Source organism: Triplophysa dalaica, chromosome 1 (assembly GCF_015846415.1).
Source record: "Triplophysa dalaica isolate WHDGS20190420 chromosome 1, ASM1584641v1, whole genome shotgun sequence".
NCBI classification, from domain to species: domain Eukaryota; kingdom Metazoa; phylum Chordata; class Actinopteri; order Cypriniformes; family Nemacheilidae; genus Triplophysa; species Triplophysa dalaica.
The window spans coordinates 7,555,797-7,578,401 of record NC_079542.1 but is presented as its reverse complement, the minus strand read 5'-3'; the positions used below and the strand labels follow the sequence as shown (position 1 = coordinate 7,578,401).

Sequence of the window (22,605 nt, the reverse complement as noted above, 5' to 3'; positions counted from 1 at the left end):
GTACAACAGAGAGAGAACCCAGTCATGGCGGAGCACACCTCTAAATGTTAGTCATCAGTGCTCAGGTAATAAGGTGAATGTTCATGGACACGCACACACAATGAAGTGAAAATCCAGATATTTACCTCTTCCATTCGGTACGACCCCAGAACATAAATGTATTTTCCTGGACGTCCGATCAGCCTGGTGCACAGAGGAAGATAAAAAAACAGTCTTACAGGAACTGTACACTAAGAAGGAGGGGCAAGCTTATCGAAATCAAAGCACGTCAATAACGTAAAGAATACTTTGTGCACAGTTGCTGCCTAATAATGTTAAAACTACGTTGCGTATCAGACGGATTGGCACCAGACCTCACCTGCCTCTGAAAAACGCCAGGTACACAATAGGGGTGAATGCGTTGGCAAACTTCAAGACGAACGTCTTGAAAATCAGCCTTTCTTCAAAACTTTTGTCCGTTTTTGGCACCTCTGATGGGTTGAAAACATCGACACTGTAAGCGTTTTGCATTTGCAACGCGAACTAAATGTTTAGAAGCTGTTTAGTACCAAGAACAGTGAGCCAGCGCGCGATTGCTCCGTAGATCTCGTCCATAATGATGATGATGATGAGGTTGATAACAGCTGCAGTGGTTTTGACGGTGGCTCTTATGTTAGTCCTGAATGAGGGGGTGGAGCTCATAAGCAGTGCCGTCTGAATGGAGATCCTATACAGCACCACGCCAAACACGATGGCCAATGTAACGAAGATCTAAGCAGAAAACAGACAGCAAGACAAACCTTTTTGTAAACTAGTTTAAAGGTCCAGTCAGTAATATTTAGTGGCAAGGTTGCGAATTGCAACCAACGGCGCTCTCTACACCCCTCCCTTTCGAAACACTACGACGGCTGACAGAACATGTCGATTTAAATGCAAGGGGTATGTATATAGAAATAGCTCATTCTAAAGTAATAAAAACATAACACTTCATTGTGTACGCTCTTTATACACCTGAGGCAAAGCTATGTATATTATATTGCATTTCCATCAATAGATCATCCCAAATATCACACACTGGACCTCAATCAGAACATTAAGTGTTTTAGTGTAATCATTTGTTTATAATATATTAGGACGAAACATCACTTTTGTATTTGTACATACTTTTTTTGGACATTTGATTGCCATGTTTATCGGACACATTCAGGCAGACTGGTCTGTCTGTGTTTGGATAATTTATATTCCTTGAAATTAAAATGAATGTTTTATTGTATATTTATAGTATTAAATTAAATTAAATTAAAACTACTCAACACTTTTTGATTCTCTGCCGGAGATAAAGGTTGTTTATGTTGTTGCCGCTGAAACCGTCTATAACAAATAACTGAAAACATGACTATTATTTTCATATACATAACGTCATTTATCATATAAATGAATATTCTTGCTGAATATTTTAAGACTCAAGGTTTAAAAATACAATCAGGATACTTTTCAGAAGACGTCAAATTTGCTATTGGGTCCATTTGAATATGCAAATCAGTCCCCGCCTCCACTCAATCGCACCATTTTCACTGTGCGACGTGACCGGTTGCAACTTGTTTGTGAATTTTATAAATTGTGTTTTGCACACGTTTCATTTTACATTGCATTTCCCCAAAAGAGCACGTGAATAAACGAGGTCTTACCAAAAAACACATCATGATGACAATTGTCATATAAGCTGGCATTCTGTCTCTGCACGTCAGTTTATCTTTTCCTGCCTGGAAACAAGATAGGAACATCAATTATTATCCAGGCATAAAAAAGCACACATATCCTCCGACTGATGTAAAATTGAGAGTCCGTCCGACCTTAGCAGGCCTTCAGCAGCCCTCTCTGATGATTTGGCCTTAGAAGCAACAGACAGAGCCAAGTCAAGCAGAGCAAATACAAGCTCCGAGACATGTCTCACAGCTGTGCAGTCACATCATATTTCATCCGACAGCAACTGGGTCAACATCTACCCAGCGTAATACTCCATAATCCGGACTACATTATAACAGTGAGGCTGGATAAACATAATACAAGATTCTGCATTTGTGCTTGGCCCCACATTGCAAATAAAAGGCTTAGGCATAAAGCCTGGTCCACATGGCAGATTATTCTAGTCTATGGCATGTAGGTACACAGCCAGTTCTGCGGCACAACAATATGTCATGAAATGTAGTGCCAAGCAATCTGATGTCTGATGGGTTCTAACTGCAGCCAGCGAATCAGAATATCATGCCGCAGATGGTCTGTCGACTTTGGCATCGGAGCCTGAGACTAATAAAGACCCACCTTTTGGGCTGGCTCCTTCCTCATGCTTTTCTTCATCACTCGGAACTCATACTCAGCTCTCGGGTGACTCTAAAGAAACAATGAGAACGTGATTTACAGCGCGCACACCATCCAGATTTGCTCTTTTATGAACCAGTGAAAGCAGCCCAAAGAGAGTGAAACCGACTATGGAGCCAGAAGCAGCCGTGTGCGTGATTGGTCGACAGTAACAGAAAATCTGATAACGGTGACACATTGACATTCAGTGAAAGAAAAATCCTCGAAACCAAAAGCTCTCAGCATCACAAATAACATTTCTTTCACATTCAGCAGTTACAGGTTCGGGAATCTTTGATCGCCTCCTGATTTTACCCACGCAAAGGGTGGCGAGCCCGGAAAGACCTTACGTGACTGCTGAAAGGAGAGCGAGCAGCTTTTGAGCCGTAAGGTCAGAGGCAGAGAGAACGAGGATCTCCCGTACCTCCATGACAACAGACCAATAGAGAGATAAGTGCTGGTGGAGTACTGTACACAAGCGAGATGTGACGGATGCTTGAAGACGACTTGAGATAACAAATTGAAGGATGAAGAATTTGTTAGTACTGAAATGCAACTGTTAGGTTAGGAAATAAAAAAGAAAATAAAGCTTGTTTTATTGGGACGGAACCCATTCCAAACCTTTTGCTTGCCCTATACAAAAACAGGACAAAGAAACAAAACAAACAGTTTGATTTCATGGCACTGAATCAGTATAAATACAGACGTCTTGAATTCATGACAACCAATAAAGATTATGGATATAGTCAATATATGGAAAATAATGGGACACGCCTACAAAACATACATTCACTCGTATCGTTTTGGCAAGGTGTACATCTTATATTCACAGTTTCCTAGATCAACATGGGTGTGCCTAACTCACCCCGCTGTCTTCAAAGCCGGTCAGATCCCAGACGTAATTCAGTCTCATCTGTCTTCTCTTCCAGTGTTCCATGAACATAGTGGCTGTGTAACACATGAAGATTCATCAACACACTCAGAATATGAATCATACAATGTGTTTTTAATGTATAATAATATAAATGATGTACAGTATATGATACTGCATGTATACAATATAGTCAAAATAATGATGGTTTTGGTCAAAATAAAAACATATCTGAAATATAAAAAAATGATTAGAAGATTCAAAATTTTAATTTATTCTGGATTTCTAGATGTATTGTGGCCTTTCCAGTCCGGTGACTGTTAAATTTCCACAAAATCAAATCTGGGGAGTGACAAAAAGTCGTCCAACAGGAATGTGAAAGACTGACTGCATGAAAAGACACATGGTTATCACATAAAAAATAAATGTTCAACATGTACAAATATTAGTGTTGTATTGCTTCAAAGTGAATATGAACTTGCTTTATTTGCAGTATTTGAGGTCTAAAAAATACAGAACATATTTTCTGTTATTTTGACCTGTTTCTCCAGTTTTCAATTTTTGCAAATAAATGCAAACAATATTTTTATTTGAAATTTGACAGAAATATTGTTAGTAGTTCACAATTCCCCCCCTCCCTAAACACATACCTATAAATAGTTTTAAAATCCGAAAATCTGATTTAAAATAGTCTCTTATTTTTTCCATGGATGTAGACAACGTTATAACCCTCTCATAACCCATCAGCTATAGGTGTGTATACACGCATTATGGGTGAGAAGAGAGAGCGGCCAAACGTTCCTTATTTTGAGGGTGTATTTGTTTGGGTATATATGAAACAACAGTTGCCAAATGTAAAAATCGATCAATAAATGACTTTGGGGCTTAAGAGTAGTTTTCTCGAGGGGTGTCTGTTTCCAATTCAAAGCTTGCAACGACCAGAGATCAAACCAGTGCAGGCAAATGTTATGCTTTGGCTCAAATAATCGGCTTTGAAGAAGCTCAGCATCTCAGCAGGGATTAAACACAGATGGGTGTTGGTCTGGGGCAACTGAGGAGAAACAGTGAGACTGAGCTCAGAGCACCACACTTATCAAGTCTGCTCTCAATATGTACACTACACAACAGTTGGTTTACAGTGTCAACATAGCACACGAGAACAAACAAGAAAAGAAAAGCTGCAGACCCCACAGTGCCATAAAGATGGAGAAGAAGACCGTGGCAGCGTTGTCGAACAGGTGGCTGGCCCGGGCCGTGCCGCAGGCAGTGGTCAGTTTCCAGTATCCGCACACTCGGTCACACATGGGGCACATGGTTATGTTGTTTTTTGCGTCGCAAATCTCCATGCTGTGAATGCAAAGAAGCAGAACCGGATTTCAGGTCATCTGTTCATGTATCACAGACACCATTCCCAGTGTTTTCCTAAGAGCTCTTGATAAATGCATTGTTTGTTTCGTTGGTGTAACAGCGTGTAAAAACTTTCTGCATTAAGCCGCCTGTTATTTAGTACTGCAAGCATATCAAAGGATTTAAACTGAAATAGTGTTTCCAAAAAATCTATATATGCAGCAAAGCAAGCATTGCTTACATGCAGAGTGATGGAAGGTAACTCAGAATCAATAAAAGTGCAGCATTAACAAATTACATCCTTATTCATTTACATTTATGTATTTGGCAGATGTTTTTATCCAAAGCAACGAACAATTGCATTGTATTATACATTTTTTGTGTCTGACTTTGTGCAATCCCCTAAGATCGAGCCCATGACCTTGGCATTGCTAGTGCTGAGCCACAGGAAAGGCTTATAAACTGAATTACTTTTACTGTTAGTTTTGAATAATGAATGAAAAGAATTTAAGTTTCATTTTTATCCACCATCTTGCATCAGCCATATTTTCAAAGCAACGCATTCCGGGATTGCCTCCTTCATAAAAGATAGGATGCTTTCTTATCATTTGGGTCAATCAAGGCATCTTCAATGGGAGCATAATGTGGCTGCCCACCTTTAGAAACAAGCTTAACATGAGATGCACGCCTCTGATGCCTTTAAACATTTACTAGGTAGGCAGTTTTATTGCCCTTAGCGGTGGCATCTCTGGAATTAATGAATGTCATGGTGAGTCACTCTCATTATATTTTACATTACAGTCCATTTCATACCCACTCTAATCACTGCTCGCTGCTACATCAATCCGTTTTTCTCTCAAAATTGCACTTGTGGCTGGACATATTCATCTTTAAAACATCTTCCCATAAAGTTCAAAACCATTGTGGAATATGTATACTGCTTTCAGGAACCGTTCTTGGGACTTGTTTCCGAGAGGTGTGGATAATGGAATGCATGTGAACGTACATGTCCAGTGTCTAAAACACTGTTCTTGGCAACACACCCTGTTTCTCGAAAGTTGACAAACCACTGCCAATATATGAATAACCTTTAACCATGCCAGGAATGATCACTTGCTATTTAGTGCATTGTGTGAGAAGACAATTATAAGAAATAACATGCTCATCTTGTTTTTACCTTGGGATGTTGTCATCCACTGTGGCACAGCCATATAAGAACACAATAACCCCCACGATTGCTGCTGGGATTAGCATCTGCGTGTACACACCCAACCAGGCGAAGTACAGGCCCACTTTCTCACCAAAATATTTCCTAAGAGGGAAAAAGTGAAGAGAAAAAAACACCTATTAAAGGAATGATTGCTTTTTTACCTATTGTCAAAAAATGTCTTTCCTGTTTCCTCCCACTCCAACTAACTCTATGTCTTACAGTTTACTGTTTTTATTGATGTACCATTTCTGTCACTCAAACCGCAAGTAAAAAAAATGAAAAACTAATTCTGTACATTAAACAGTCAAACTAATAGTACCGCAAGTCACACATTCAGTGTTCACACCTAACAAGCCAAATGCGAGTAAAACAAAACTATTAAGGACAGTTGGGCGATAACATTGTAATGAAAGCAGTACACAATACGTGCTTGAACTCAAATAGTAAAATCGAAAATCTCTCCATTAAAAACAACCAAAATTTACGAAAGCAAAAATATTAGGAACAAAAAACAATGGGTCTTTACTTTCTTATAGTTTTACTCAATTAACCATGACTGTATACCATTATAAATGTTAATATTAATATATTAATACAGCAACAGAAAACATTAAGAGAACGTTTCAAAATAATTGAATTTTTTTGTAAAAGAAAAAAATATTGTATGGTTAAAAAATTATCGCTTTTTCTTTTATGTCAAAAATCATTAGGATATTAAGTAAAGATCATGTTCCATGAAGATATTATTTATAAAAATTTCCAACTAAAAAGATTAACAACTTCGAAGGCAATTTTCTCAATATTTAGATTTGTTTGCACTCTTAGATTCCTGAGTTTTAAACGGTTGTATCTCAGCCAGATATTGTTCTATTCTAACAACTCATACGTCAATAGAAATTTATTCAGCGTTCAGATTATGTAAACACCTCAATTTCGAAAAATTAACCCATAAAACTGGTTTTGTTGTCCAGGGTCACATATATGTTTCTGTTTTTAATTTTGAGAACTACAATATTTCTCCCAATTTTCAAAACGTTTATATGATGAAATGAAAACTGTAGAAACAGGTCAATATAATAGAAAAGATGCTCTATATTTTTTCAGACCTCAAATCTGGCAAAGTTCATATTCACTTTTAAGCCAAGCAACATTTATATTTGTAAATGTATAGGAACAGCTATTTTTTCTCAATGTGTCTTGTCATGCCTTCGGTCTTTCACATTGCTGTTGGATTACTTTGTCACAACTGAGGTTTGATTTTGTTGAAATTCAACAGACACAGGACTGAAATGGCCACAATAGATCAAGAAATGCTGATTAAATGAAATCTTGGAATGGTCTCTTAATTTTTTCAGCGGCTGTATATATCAACAATACCATTTGCAATTATGTATGCAAGACATTTAATTTTTCCTATGATGCCTTTCTTTGCTTGAAAGCTGTTTCGAACATTGCAACGTTGTAAAATATAAATGAATTAGAATTGAATTGATTTCAACCGAATTGTGAACACTGAATATGTTTGATTTATAACCGTCCATCTCTCAACACAAGATATTTCTTAAATCTCTTCCCCTAGAAGCTCATTATTTCAGGGCAAACACTTGTCTCGGCCTCCTGCGGTCAGAATAATACCTGACCAGTCCAATGGGCTGGTACTTGTAGAATATGCTGTAACTCGCCCACTCCTCATACAAGAGCTGCAAAGACAGAAACAGAAATGAAATTACATACATACAGAAAAAATATCGCAATTCCAGCACTGTAGCTCAAACATTCATTGCGTTAAATATAAATGACAAACATTGTTGATTATTCCAATGAAAGCTATTATAAAGACAAATGAAGGCCTTCAACCAGCACATCAGTAATTTCAAACATAATGACATTGGTTTAATGTGCCTGGGGGGACGTAACGTAATATATAGGTCTGAATAAATGAGTGCTTTGGGACTTTCTCCAGAGATATGAGCCTGATTTAAAACACACAGAGATGTGTAGTCTATAATGCACAGAAAATTAAAATTCTTTAATGATGTGTGTTTCTGTTAGCAAAAATAAACAAACAAACAAAAATACTGCACAACCAAAACAAGTCATTATAAACAATGCATTAAAAGAATGCTTTTTTGTATGCGTTAACAATAAAAAAAAATAACGTTGAGCTTCGAACAACCAATTGCACCCAAACTCATTACACTGCTTATAATTCCCATTTCTACTGGTAATAGTTGGCCGGTAATACAATGATGGAGAAATAAAAACCCAAGAACTGCAAGATAAGCTATTGTAGACCCTGACATAACTGACTGTAAAATTAGATGGTTAAACACCTTTTCTTATGAAATCAGATCCACCTAAGGTTTACCGAGAAATGTCAGGTTTATTGAGACATTTCCATTTCTGTAAAAATATCTGCGCACATTTATTTTGAGAATGGCTCCACTACCCACCAAGACTGAACAGTTAAGCTGCAGAAACATTGCTCACAGATGGCTGAAGTGTGAAATGATCCTGTTGCCTTGGTGATTTGCGCACACTGATAATTATTCTGTGCTAGCTGCAGGCAGGGCTGTATAGAGTCCAGCCCAGGTCTCTTTTAACAAAGCAAGGTAAGGAGATTCAGGAGACCCCTTTTTCCATCTGTCCTCATTTTACGTGACCTAATGAGGATAATAACTTCTATGAACTTCAATGAGTGCAAAACTCTTACGCCGTAAACTGTCCAAACAGGTGGATTTAGAGAAACACTTAGAAAACTATTATTGCGGTGATAAAACCGCTTTTCAAGAATTTAATGGTACCTGCACAGATGGTGGAGAATTAGTCCCAAAAAAATTCAATTAAACCAAAATGGCATTTTATTTGTATAGGGGTTTCTGACGACACAAATTATTCCAAATGCTTTGAAAAATACTTTAAAACTCACTTTGAAGCAAACCTCACACAACCAAAATGGATTTCTGTTAAGTTCTCATCTTAATGCCCTGAATTTTTAACAGACACATGCAAATACTCTGATAATGAGGAAATAAGAAACCCATGTACCCAAAGGTATGATGAAATTCAAGAAATGAATGCAGATGTATTTTACCTTTCTGTCATTTGATTCAGCCTGAGGATCATCAATATCTCCCTGTAATTAAAATATCATTTAATGACACGAGAAATATACCATGCAAAGGAGAGTTCTGACGGTCTGTTTGAACGCTTACATCGTGTAAGGGGTATGCCGCTGTGTAGATACCACTGCCCAGCAGACTGCTGATTCCTGCAAATATGAAACAATTACAACAAATAATCTTGTATTTTCATCTGCATTCAGTATACTTACTAATAACCCTTCGTATTTTGTTTTTAAGAACCATTTTAATCATCAAACCAACAATGCACATGGCTGAACAATATTGTAACTACATATTGTAGCTGTGTAAAATTATTCGTACACATTAACCAAACAGGTTTCAAAGGATCAACATTCTTATCAGCCAATCGGTGCCCTCAGATGTTACCCAGGTACAGTAGGAGAAGAAGGACCGAAGTTCATTACAAATTTGGCAGTTTACCCACATTTAAAACACCTTTTACATTATATCAAATACTTTGGGGTCGGATTGGATTTTAAGCTTTTAAACACAAAAAAACCTTAAAAATGCATAACATCAAGGTCAAAGGTGAAGACTGTTACTATTGCTCCCTGAACTCTTAGATATTGTGCCTTGAACTCTTTGTAAGTCGTTTTGGATACAAGCGTGACTAAATGTAAATGTTCCTTTGGTTCACAGATCAAACAATTAAATATTAAATATTTTTATCCAGTCACACTGTTATCAATAGAGGCGTTCAATGTTTAGGTAAGACTTACCCATGATATATTTGGCCCGTGTGCACTTTGTCCGTTTTAAAATCTCGTATACCTGATATAAAATATTATTCACTCATTAATCACGTCAAAATATCAAAACAGTTCAAGCCTTTAAAAAACAAAAAATATGGCACATTACGTGATTGGACAGGTGACATATTTAAATGACTCTTTACAAAAACAACACTTTTGATGACATTGACACTTGGTATAAGACACTTTGGTAATCAAATCAGAGAATAAAATGACATCTGGCCTTACATCGACTCTGATTTGACAGGGAAACAGGATGATTATCAGGAGCGAATGCTACTTACTATTGAGTTCCTGGTTTTGCTGTCGAAGAAGGAATTCCTGTCTGATAAATCAAAGCTGTAAAGAGAGGGAGAGACATAGTGTAAGACTATTTTCTGCCTCTGCATTGATCTGTCCTTTAAACAGACAGAATGAAAAGACCAGAAGGCTAGAAGTGTCTGAATTGCCTTGGTGAGGTTCATTTAAGAGACCATGCTTCAATGAAAAAAAAACAATAAAAATAGGACACAATGTACTATATTAATATTAAAGAACGTGCGATATTGATCTTCTTTTTTTACAGCTGTTTCACCTGTATTTTGGAAATGTGATAAAAAAATTAATTGATTGAGTCTTGCAGGGCTCGACATAAAGGACTTCCAGATGGCCCGGGGCCAGCATGGGAGATCCTCGTGCCGTGGCCAGTTGAGAGAGTTGTCACTTGCCTGATCGGGCCAGCGCGGTGTTTTCCTTGAAAATTATAATTTGTACGTTTTTAAGACTTGCCTATTTAAATATTCCCAAGAATATGCAAAGAGGACTGGATTCTGTTCTCACTTGTTGTTTGAGATACCCGCGCGCCCAGAATGCGCATAGGACAACCGGTTGAATACTGAATTAAGTTCTCTTTCACGTATTCTTACTGTCAATCAGACGTATCGACACAAAATAATGCCAATATCACACACTATACTTATAAAATATCATCAATTATGTCTTACTGGAACAAAACACATTTGGAAACAAAACGCGTGTGTTACATTATATTAGATCCATGCTTCTCTTAAAGGGGCAGCCAAATAATAAAAGTCTCAGTTTTGTTCATCAAAGAATAAAGACAAAAACACTTACTGTTCTTCGCTGATTAAATTATAACTTTAGTAAGGTTAAATCAATGATAATTAATACAGCGAAGACTATAAAACATTTCAATTATTTATTTCTGTACCCGATAACTACTATTATTAGATAAATCTAAAACACCTGAAATGCACATTTGTATATTTGTTTTATTATATTTATCTATTGCACACACTTTGATTACTTGATCTTGTTTTATTACTTAATGATTGGTTGTCTTCAACAAGATTCGAAATGTGGAGTTATAGGCTATAGTTTTTATGGTATCAAACCCTTATTTACTAAGATCACACAGGTAAAAAAACAAACAAATAACTAGATAATATTTAATATATTTTGTGGTGGGGCCAGTTAAATTTTGGCAGGGCCAGTAAAAATTGGATTCACTTGACTGACTGGGCCGGTAGAAAAAATACTTTGCGTTGAGCCCGGTCTTGTACAAATTCAGTACATTTTCAGGTTTTTACAGTGATTTCTTAAGGAAAATAGCATTTGACAATTTTGAGGCATAGATGTATACCTGGTAGTTTAGATAATTTGAATATATTTTAATAAGAAAATACACAAATTTCTTTAAAGGGATAGTTCACCCAAAAAATAAAATTCTGTCATGAATTACTCAACCTCAATTTGTTCCAATCTTGCATTTCTTTCTTCTGTTGAACAGAAAGAAAGATATTTAGAAAAATGCTAGTACATTTCTGGGGCACCACTGACTACCATAGAAAAATTAAAAGGTGCGAATTAATTTAAAAGCCCAGTACGGTTTGTTTTCCTAAATTCTTCAAAATATCTTCATTTATGTTTAACAGAACAAAGAAATACTATATTTTTCCTACTATGGTAGTCGATGGAGCATCAGAAATATATATTGTGTTAAACCAAACATATAAATGTATACAGGTTTGGAACAACTTGAGGGTGAGTACATTTTTGGATGAACTGTTCATTTACAAAGAAATCCTGCTTTTAAACAAAATTCACATAAATTCACATGACTTGCATTCATCTGATTTTTTTATTTAATGTATTATTGAGGTCAAAAGTAACTAATATTAACTTACTTTTTAGCATGATTTGGTCACATTGACTATATTTATGCTGTTATTGTGGTGTTTTTTGTCTTTGAGTATGACAGACAAAGTTGATCCACTTTAACTGTGTAGAGGAAATTCTGCTTAACTTCTTTGTTTTTAATGGAAGAATAAAAGTCACTTTGGTTCGGAAAGATATAAAAGGAGTAATAATAACAGAAGTTTCATTTTTGGAATGAACTCTGAGTTCAACAATCATCTTAATTATAAACTTGACACATGGCCGTGAACTTACAGGTGTTGTTTTTCTCGTGAGAACGGGTACGAGAGGTGTTTCTCATTTTCTGTCCCATTGATCCCGACTTTAGGTCGTAAGGGTGTCGTGACTTTTTGCATAAACTTGTGGATCTTCTCTACGATGTCGTTTCCCATACGTACTTCATATTTCTGAAAGTGACACATGAGGATGTCATGTGTGTGTATTGTACGGAGTAAACAGAAAGTAGAGTAGTGCAAGATTCAACAGAACTTGCCTTTACTGTTGGCATTTTGAGCTTCATAAATTCAGCCTCACGACAGAGAACCTCCCAAGGTGCGTGGATCTTCAGGAACCCCACGCCTGGGATTTTGTTCTGTAAGACAGAGAAAAACAAACAAAGCCTCAGTGTATGTACTCTGCTGTGTTCTCAGGAGCAAGCTGACAGTGAGTGAAGGAATTTCTGAAGAAAACGTGAGTGTAGAGCTGAACATGCTGCAGCAATGCTGGTGTTGCTATGCTGTTGCTAGGGTCTTCTCGCTGGTTATCACGTACCGTGCAGTCACTACTAGAGTATTCTTATGGGTCAGCAGGGCATTACTATATCTAGGGATTTCTTACAAGCCTAAAACATAATTTAAGCTCTGCTTTAAATTAATTGATATCCGACAGGTAATAGTCGAACGTCTGAAAGTAATAAACAGAGACATTATTCTGAAGATTCAGGAAGAGTTAGAAGTTGTTTCCATCCTGTGCTCCTAAATTGGGGTTGAAGAAGGTTTGTGTGCTACCATCAGAAGTACAGTACAGTGTCTATTTGTGTTGTTCGTGAAATGCAGCGACTGGGAATGAACAGACAGGGTTCGACCCGCTGCGTGGGATGTGATGTTATAACAGGAGTGGGTCATTTAAAGCAAATCTTACATAACACTCTCAGCTTTCTCAGCTTCAGAGAAGCAGAAGTCATTCTCAACATGTATATTGCTTTTTTCTTGTTTTCCTTTTTTTGCTCTCAACAAGGTGCTTTGTAATTGCTTTGCAAAAAGAACCGTGTTAAAAAAGAGAGACCTTTAGGTTTATTTTAGGTTTTGTCAATGGTTACCACAGTGTGATTTTGGCCTATGTTTTGGAGTACACACACTAACACGTAAGCCTTTTCACAGAGTAATGCTGTTACATTATCGTAAAATTCCCAGAATGGCTAAATACACAGATGTGCCGTTAAAACAATCAATAGCGTTCAGTCTTGTTACCAGTAAGATACTTTTCACACATTCCCAAAATACTGGTCAACATTTGGATTAGGAGGAAGTTTTCTTTGTGTTGCCGCCACTGTGTTTGAAACTCATGGCAGGGTATGACCTACGTACAGTGTTGGGTGTAACTAGTTACTAAGTAATTAGTTACTGTAATTTAATTACTTTTCCCTTGAAAAAGTAAAGTAAGGGATTACTCATATGTTTTCTGTAATTTAAATACAGTTACTTTTGATGTAATTAAACTAAATACTATGTGAAATATATGCGTGTGCAATAGCGTAATTGACTTCAAGATTCAAAGTCTTACTTTAAAATCTGTGCTTTAATGTATAATTCTCACATTTGTAATACTTTGGTCAGTTAATAATATTATTTATTTTAATGAATTAAATAAGCCGTTTCATGTCTATCCTTGAATCACTTAACTAAGGTTGATGTAGGATGTAGAAAGTAATAAGTAATGAGTAACTAAATACTTTTTGGACAGAGTAATTTGGACAGTAATCTAATTACACTATTGAATATGTAATGAGTAACTAGTAATTAATTACTTTTTCAGAGTAACTTACCCAACACTGCCTACGTATATTGTTCATATTCTTGTTGATATTCTTATTTTGTGGGAAACACTTTGTGCAGTTGCTCTTTACCCAACAACATTTATATTAACAACCAAACAAACTGTATTACTGAAAAAAATTATTTGACTTCTGTAAACAGCGCTGAGTAAACGTATCATCTGCTTTAGAATGTTATGATTGATATAAGCCTGCTTTTGGCCATTCTATTCTGCATCCTCATACATAGCATCATACTGGTAATGCCACAACTACAAATACTGGAAAATTGCCAGTACTGATTTAATGGTGTTTTTGGTCCTGTTCACACATCATCTCATAAAGCTAATTTGCCACTGAAGAATTCTTTTATTTTATAGGACCTTAATAACTAATGAAGGCAATAATCATGAAACATTAACGTTACACGGAAAATGATGTTCAGATAATTGTGCACTTTGGTTTATTCCAGTATAACGTGCAAGCTTGTTTAATAATAGCCAACGTCGAATAGACTCTTTTTTTACGAACAGTTACTGCTCCAGTGGGATTACAAACAAGCAAATGAGAATGAAAAAACTAATGAGAAAATTAATTTAAAACTAACATAATGTAAAAATTCTTTACATTTATAACAAAATCCTCTATAACTAAACAATAAATAAAGTTTATCAAGACTGTTGCTGAACTGGTATAGCATGACACTTGCAAAGCCAAGGTCAGGGGATCAACTCGCAATTTCTTTAGTAAATAAATGAAGAGTAAAGGGAAAAATGCTGCATGAGTATGCATGTCACAATGGCTCACACTTGAAATCATATAAAAAATATTATATATAAACAGGGCTGTCCACGTTAACGCGTTAACGCATGCAATCATTTTTTTTAAGATTAAATGATTAAAATATTTAACGCAATTAACGCAGCATCTTTTTATTATGTCATCCTTAGTCTAACGTCACCCTCTTATTCATGTAAAGGCGATTAAACAATTTAGCCATGATTTGAAACAGTTGTGCTACATGACAGCGGTCTCGTCAAGATTTACCAGCCACAGAACTGCAGTTTTTGAACCACAGCTACAGAACAGTAGTGAGGTGTGGAGATATTGACAAGAAGATGGCACATATGTTAGAGTGCTTTCTCACATGACTCATAGTACGGTTGAATCGCACTAGAGTTCGTTTGAGCAGGTGTGAATGCAGCAATCGCACTCAAGTGCACACCAAAAGCCGACCAAATAAGTGTAACGAGACCTCCTTGAAGAGGTGGTCTCAGTATGCTTTCAAACAAACCCTGGAGCTGTTAGTTTGTGGTGAGAACGTGATCTGACCTTGAACAGGCCAAATTCAAAAAGTAATGCACTTTTTTGGACTAAACCAGCTGGCGTAGTCAGATGCGCTGTGCCTTATGGAATGATGACAAGTGTCTGTTGACTGTTTGCATTAGCATGGCAGCTCGCGGACAAACTTGGAGTTGTGAGGCGATTCGGAGCCTCATAGAAATTTGGTCTGATGACCATATTACATCCTGACATGCGAAAACTTACAAGAACAGCGCAATATTTTTATTTTTTAGCAAACACAACTCAGGTAAAAGGGGTTTAATAGATCTGTGGAACAGTGCCGGGTTAAGGTAAAGAAACTCCAACGACAGTACATCCAAGTGTGGGATGTACAAGTTCCCCTGGTACGATGACCTTGTGAATCAACTTGAGACAAAAAAACGGATGTTGATCCGATGTATGTTTTTGAGATCCCATCGCCGCTAACAATGATGACCGGGCTAACTTTACCACATTTGACACGCGATGTTGACGGTGAGTTTATTTAGTTTGAAAAAGCAGTTTAGGAAACTCACCAACGAGTTATGTGGAGGTTGTCCCATGACTGCATTTTGGTTCGTTTCAACTGGTTCGACCAAAACAATCATTGTGGTGTGAAAAGGATCCAACTCCGCAGAAAAATGCTATAGTTTATCATTTTTTGAGATTGGTCTGGAGCAAATGAACCGAACAAAAGGTGAGAATGCGCTCTTGGAGTCACCGTGAACTGGAGGTTGCGATCGTTTTTACTTCCGTATTTTGAAGAATTTCGGAGTAAAATGGAATTTCGATGGAGAAAAATAGTGAGCGTGGCTTTCGTCTTTGTGATTTTTAAGTGGACCTGGCAGCAGACTGACAGTTGAAGGGAGGAGTTAACGTATTCACCGCCCAAGCCGTCTAACATACGTCGTCTAAGAAGGATGGTCACAGTCAGAATTTAGCTAAAGATTATGAGGGCAACTCATTTTTTTAAATGAGAATGACCTACATTGATAAATTATTAACAACAAACGCTGCAATATTTCATGAAAAAATAGGCATTGTAATTTTTATTTCACTTGGACTTTAAGTCAAGCATTTATCTGCTAAATATTGAATTTGTGAGGTTGTTTTTTCAGGAATGTAGTGATAAAATGGGCCTAAGAGTGAATTGGTCATTTGATAAATTGTAACTTCATTTTATATTGAGGAAACAATGTATAAGAGTGGTTGATACAATGTACAAGAGTGGTTGAACGTATAGTATTTTCCTAATATTGTATTCTGTATTTATTCAAACTGTATATCCTGCACTTGCTAATTGCACTTCTGGTTAGACCTAAACTACATTTCGTTACACTGTACTTGTATATGTGTAATGACAATAAAGTTGAATCTAATCTAATCTAATCTTGATAAATCTTCCTCTTTTGCAAGCTGTTCTAAAGAGGTCCCTCAAGGGTCTATTCTAGGACCCATTTTATTTAGTATTACATTAATGATCTCCCTCAAGTATGTGCAGGTGTTAACGTTCTAATGTATGCAGATGATACTGTCCTGTTTGTCCATGCAAGAACTAAAGAACTTGTTGCAAGCAAACTGACATCTGAAATGGTGGAATTCTTGAATTGGTTAAATAAGTCTTGTTGGTCTCTTAATGAAAGCAAGACAGATTGCATGTATTTTACTGCACGAAAACACAACTCAGTGAATCCAGACATCGTATTCAATGGTGAAGCAATGAAGTGTGTAACACATGTCAAATATTTAGGAATAATAATTGACCAATACCTGTCTTTTAAAAAACTAGAAGGGTTATAAATAATGTAAAATTTAATCGAAATAATTTTAAGAACATCAGGCACAAACTGTCTCAATCAGCTGCACTACTTTCTGTTCATACTTTGACTCTCCTCCATTTGTCATATTGTATAACAACCTGGTCACAGGCAGATGCGACCACACTAAAGCCTGTGTACTCTCTTTATAAACAAATTCTGAAAGTGCTAGACAGAAAAACATGGGACTATTTTGATAATTTTGTATTTTACAGTGATGTATGCCTGATGTACAAAATTATCCATAATCTTGCTTTCCCTCCTCTTAGGGGTTGCCTGGCCCATAACGGGAGTGCCGGTAGGACAAGAGCATCTGCTAGGGGAGATTTAGTACCGCAGTATACAAAAACCGCCTTTGGTCAAACAGCAGATAGAGTAGTGAGGTTATGGAATTACTTACCTACAAACATACGAAGCATTGACAGATACACAGTTTTTAATATTAATCTTAAGAGCTGGCTACTATCAGAACAATTTTCCAACCAATTTTCCAACCTAATGACTGTGTTGTAAGTCCCTTGTTTTTTATATACTGTTTTTATTCATCTTACATTTCTGGATATAAGTATTGTGATGTTCTATGAGGTGTATATGTAATATTGTATTTAATTTGATTTGTTTACCTGCCCAGGTACAGCAGATGTAAATGAGCTATAGGTAACTCTGGTGCAATTACTTTAAATAGTGCATTGTCCTTGTAAAAATAAACAATAAAGTAATGTAAAGTACTGATGTACAGTGAAGATTCAGACTCATCCGTGCAGTACATCACCTGCAGTAGCAATTACAAACAGAGATGCCGACAAAGACGCCAAAGACGTGCAATACAGTACCGCTTTAATAAACACTTTTTATCAGAATGTTGGCTTTCATTCAAAAAATATTGTTGTTAAAGATATCTGTTGTTTCTACATTAATTTGGAGATTAAATTTGAAATTATTTAATGTAAAAGTTTAATTTAAGACATTAATGTTATGTGCGATTAATCGTGTTTAATCAGATAAAAAAAATTAGATTGACAGCACTATATATAAAAATGTCAACTTCGATCAACACAACGGAGCTCACCCCTTCATCTTTCTCCATCTGAAGGCCCATCAAGTGCAGGTTTTCCTCAAACTCCTCCCTGCGGAGGCGCTGGTCATCATCATGGTAGTCAAGTCTCTCCTCCTGGGCTGCGAGTTCAGGGTCCTCTTGAGCGGATGCTTTGGCCTTTTTGCACCTGCAACAGAAGCTCCTCATGCAGGAGTGGGAGGACTGCTTGTGAGTGCTCTCAGGCTTCTGGACATGGTAGGTGAGGACGTAATCGATGCGCCTCTTGCCATCCTGGAAATACGGCCACTGGTTTGAGTGCCGGGGTGCCTCATCTGTCTTCTGAGTGTTCTGGAGTGAAGAAAAGAGGCCATGATTATATGCATCTTTGCAGTTATTATTAATAATAAACCGTTAAAGGTCTTGTAATGTATACTTGAATTGACGTTCAAGGATCCCATAAAACATGTAAGGTGTGGTGACGGATATAATTTAAGTTATGTTAAAACACTCTCCTATCCCAGTTAAGCATCTTACGATAAGTATAAGTGAGCCATTCATGAGGTGATTTTCCAGGTGACCATAAACACTGTGGCTCTGTTGAGATTAAAACATTGCTGTGGTTGTTTGTGGAGGCCAACACAGCAACACTGACTCAACCAGCAGCATACGTTTTGGGCGGGACTTCCTATTTGTTAGACAGATATTTACAGTGCTTAGCAAATTATTTAAACTTACACCCAATGTTTGTGCCACAGATGCCCTTTTTTACCTCAAAACTTTTTTTGGTTCTGGAATGGTTAATCCACCATTATGTGTTATATCTTGCTGAAATATAGTTATTTATTTAATACATGATTTTTCAATTTTAATTTTTTAAAATCAATTTATTTTATTCTGATACCCAATTCCTTTTTTTTTTTTGCAGTTTTAAATAGAAAAATGGTTGAACATTAGCCCTGATTCATTTCTGGCTTGTGTATAAAAGCGTGAATCAAGACTTTGATGAGTATTTCAGTTTGTTATTTGCCTAATAAATGACAATAACACTTTTAGTCTTATATAGGTTTTTAAACGATTTCTAAATTATTTGATAACAGGTGGTCTAATACATTTGTAAAATAGTTCACCCAAAAATGAAAATTGTGTCATAATTTACTCATCCTCTAGCGATTTTAAACCTGTATGACTTTTTTTCTTCTGTAGAACACAGAAAATTATATTTTGAACAATGTTGGTAACCAACAATCTTTAAAATAACCTCTTTTGTGTTCTGCAGAAGAAAGAAAGTCATACAGATTTGAAATGACAAGAGGGCGAGTAAATGATGATATTTCACTTTAGAGCACTCAATATACAGTCAGTCTTTCTGTCTGTATAGAGACACGCTGGCCAATGATGAAATATAAATTCCAGCAATAATCCCATCTGAACTTTCTTATTGGAGCTCTTTAAAAATCAACTGCATAAATTATGTTTGGATACAAGATTTTACGAGATAAAAGAATACATGAATAAATCATAGTGAACATTTGCAGCTTTTATTCAGTTGCCATTCATTTGTTGCATATGAAGCGCAAAGAAATAAAGTGTTTAAATGTATTTAAAAATGAATGGCTATTAACTGATATATTGCATGGGCTGAAGCAACATAAATTCCAAATGCACTGCAAGTCACTTACAGTATGTTCCAAATGCATGAATGTAAATTATATCTATGACAAATTTCTAGCTCCATATATTGAGATCACTGACATTACTTAATATTGCAAAGTTGTTTGATGCTGCTAATGGTGCACGCGTACACAAAACAAACTGAATAATTTACAGTTCAAACCACAAAACGAAATATTCCAACAAAAGACACAAAGCAATTCAAACTGTACTGCAAATCTATGACTCCATGGCGAAATTTTTCTCCATTTATTGAGCAGCAAGGATTAAGGGAAATTTGTTATTTAGCAAATGCTTTTTATCCAAAGGACCGATTGACTTTATATAGCCCCAAGAGGGTTAAGAGCTTTGCCTAAAGGCACAACAGAACTCAGCCTCAGTACAGTTTATGCTACTCTGTGCAGTGAGAAGTGTGAACCGCAACCCAGAGCTTTAGCTGAACACAACACAAGTCCACAGGGACAGTCCCACAAAATGTATCACACTACAATCAGCACAGTACAAGAAATCAAAAAGCCAAAAGCAATTTCTCAATGGGAATATAAGACTGTGCAACATAGCATACGCAAACAGCACCAAGTCCACATTCATTCTCCCAGCACAACTACACTATGGTTGTAAAAATGTGTACCGTATACGCCTTCAGTCTTGGCAGAGGGTATTTAAAAGTGACCAGCATGTGCTGTAGATTTACATGGGTGTTCAAATACTCAATCGGTATGCAAAACAGTTAAACACACCCACAGAGTATGCAAAATCAGCAATTTGTAGTATTGCACCATCTGGAATACTGGAAACCAAGGACGAGCGCCGCTTCATAAAAAGGTTCTCCAGCCAAGATGCGTTTGGCAAGCTTTGGCTTCCCAGGGAAATGTATTTGTTTGTTTTTTATTACTAGACAAAACATTGTTAGCCATACGATGAAAGTAACAATCGTTCAGTTAATAAAGAAGATATGTCAATGCAAATGTGACAAGTTGTGTATTTGATCCTTTGTACCTTAAAATTCATCAACTGCTTGTGAACATAGTAAAAAAAGTGAAGCATTCAAATGTCCACGTTTCTCCAAAGTTTGCATAGCAAATCATTCAGAGTAAGAAAGACAGGACACAGGAGTGTTTAAAGATAAAAAGGTAATGCGACTTTATCCCTAAACAAAAATGGACTATATGAATGCAGAGGAATAGCTCCTCTTTTGCTTTGACTTACTGAGGATTCGTGCTGAGGGTATTCCGAGTCCCTGTGGCCTTTAGAATGATCTTCGTCAAACCCCTTCACATCCAAAGGGACAGTTTCATATTTCTCATTTTGCCACATGCTCCCCCGGGCTGTGGGCTGCTCCTCTGTGCTGTTGAAATCCAAGAGCTTCTCACCTGAACAATCACAAACACATCGATACAAACATTATTTCTTTCAGCTGGGAACACGGCTGTCACACTCAAGTGCAAATAATAAAAGCTTACTCAATAACCAGTTTGTGTGAACGTATGTGTTTGTTTTGTCTGAATGTAAATAGAATTGAATAAAACCCAAGGCCATTTAGAAACAAACACAAAGGATACAAGTGCAGCAACCTTTGAACTTAAGCATGATACAAAACACGTAATTAGCAGCATTTAGGTATTTCTGCATTTTTGTGCAATAGTTAAGCTGGTAGATCATGGATTTGGGAGACATACCACAGACATACTGAAAGTCACTTTTGATGAAAGCCAAAAGAAAATGCAAACCTGACATGTGTCTGCATGTCTTATATAAAAGTGTCTGTTTTGATGTAAAGGCTTTATAAAACCAATATATAGCAGGAAGAAATTCTGCAGCTTTTATAGGTGCCCTAGGGGCAAAAATAGAAAGGGTCAATGAACTCCTCAAAATAAATGTGGCAATTCCTCCAAACAAAAGACAAAACAAAGCTAAATAATGTAAACAGTCATGCAGTGCATATGCATATCCTTTATTAAACTCCTTTAAAATACATTACAGATACATTTTGTTTGTGTGCATGTACTGGTTTGACCTACATTAGGACCTGATTATATAGTATGTATTCAGGTTTCAGGTCTTTAGCCTGCATCAGAAGGACATACCAGCTGTCCCTAATTCGAATTGCAAAATAAACCATTTTAAAATATTCCTTTTCAATAGCAATTAATCGTTTTGGTCCAAACACCTAATGAGGGTCTACCTCCACCTATCCTCACCACTTTCTACAGGGAACCATTGAGAGCACGCTGGCAAGCTGCATCACTGTTTGGTATGGGAACTGTAACGCAAGGCCCTACAGCGAACAGTGAACACAGCTGTAAGGATCATCGGTGGACCTCTCCCATCCATCCTAGACATTTTCCATGCCCGATGCTCCAGAAAGACCAACAGTATCATGAAGGACCCCTACCACCCCTCCCACAGTCTCTTCCAGAGCCCGCTCCGTCCGAGTGCTTAACAGCTTTTCCCCCAGGCTGTGAGAGCCCTGCCCCTCTCTGAATCCCCACACAAACACCTACCTCCTGAAATATGGACTCTCCTCCATTCGCACCAGACACTTTTCACACACTACCGTGTGTTTAATCCCTTAAAGACTCAAATATATGTATGTTGACATGCAATGCACTATAAATAATCTTACACTGTAATCCAGCCAGCTGCTTGTTTTACGGTGTTTCTCCTTGCACATGTACAGTATTTATGTGAAACATTCGTATAGCTTGTATGGATAAAATCTTTTAGTCTATAGGTTAACATTTATATATAGTATATTTATATTTAGTTGTGTATAGGTTGTTATAGTATTTTACTTAAATGTTGTCTGTACACATGCAGCCGAATGACAATAAAGCTCAATTTGTAACTTGTAAAAAGATCTCTTG

At 36.8% G+C, this 22,605-nt stretch overlaps 1 protein-coding gene across 3 annotated transcripts in view; it reads right to left on the bottom strand.

Annotated features, from left to right (window-relative positions):
- Window positions 1-22,605, bottom strand: part of ano1a (anoctamin 1, calcium activated chloride channel a) — a 30,605-nt gene that overhangs the window by 6,103 nt on the left and 1,897 nt on the right. For 2 of the 3 annotated variants that reach the window (XM_056747395.1, XM_056747377.1), the window contains exons 2-19: window positions 20,948-21,111; window positions 18,101-18,415; window positions 12,353-12,451; window positions 12,115-12,266; window positions 9,948-10,002; window positions 9,631-9,682; window positions 8,981-9,036; window positions 8,860-8,901; window positions 7,401-7,465; window positions 5,733-5,867; window positions 4,395-4,555; window positions 3,203-3,285; window positions 2,959-2,970; window positions 2,302-2,370; window positions 1,668-1,742; window positions 549-750; window positions 359-470; window positions 126-183 (exon numbers count right to left, since the gene is read on the bottom strand). In XM_056747395.1, the coding sequence (XP_056603373.1) occupies window positions 126-183; window positions 359-470; window positions 549-750; window positions 1,668-1,742; window positions 2,302-2,370; window positions 2,959-2,970; window positions 3,203-3,285; window positions 4,395-4,555; window positions 5,733-5,867; window positions 7,401-7,465; window positions 8,860-8,901; window positions 8,981-9,036; window positions 9,631-9,682; window positions 9,948-10,002; window positions 12,115-12,266; window positions 12,353-12,451; window positions 18,101-18,415; window positions 20,948-21,055 (1,851 nt within the window). In that variant the 5' untranslated portion in view covers window positions 21,056-21,111. The remainder of the gene's footprint in view (window positions 1-125; window positions 184-358; window positions 471-548; window positions 751-1,667; window positions 1,743-2,301; window positions 2,371-2,958; window positions 2,971-3,202; window positions 3,286-4,394; window positions 4,556-5,732; window positions 5,868-7,400; window positions 7,466-8,859; window positions 8,902-8,980; window positions 9,037-9,630; window positions 9,683-9,947; window positions 10,003-12,114; window positions 12,267-12,352; window positions 12,452-18,100; window positions 18,416-20,947; window positions 21,112-22,605) is intronic. The other variant, XM_056747387.1, reaches the window with a different exon arrangement.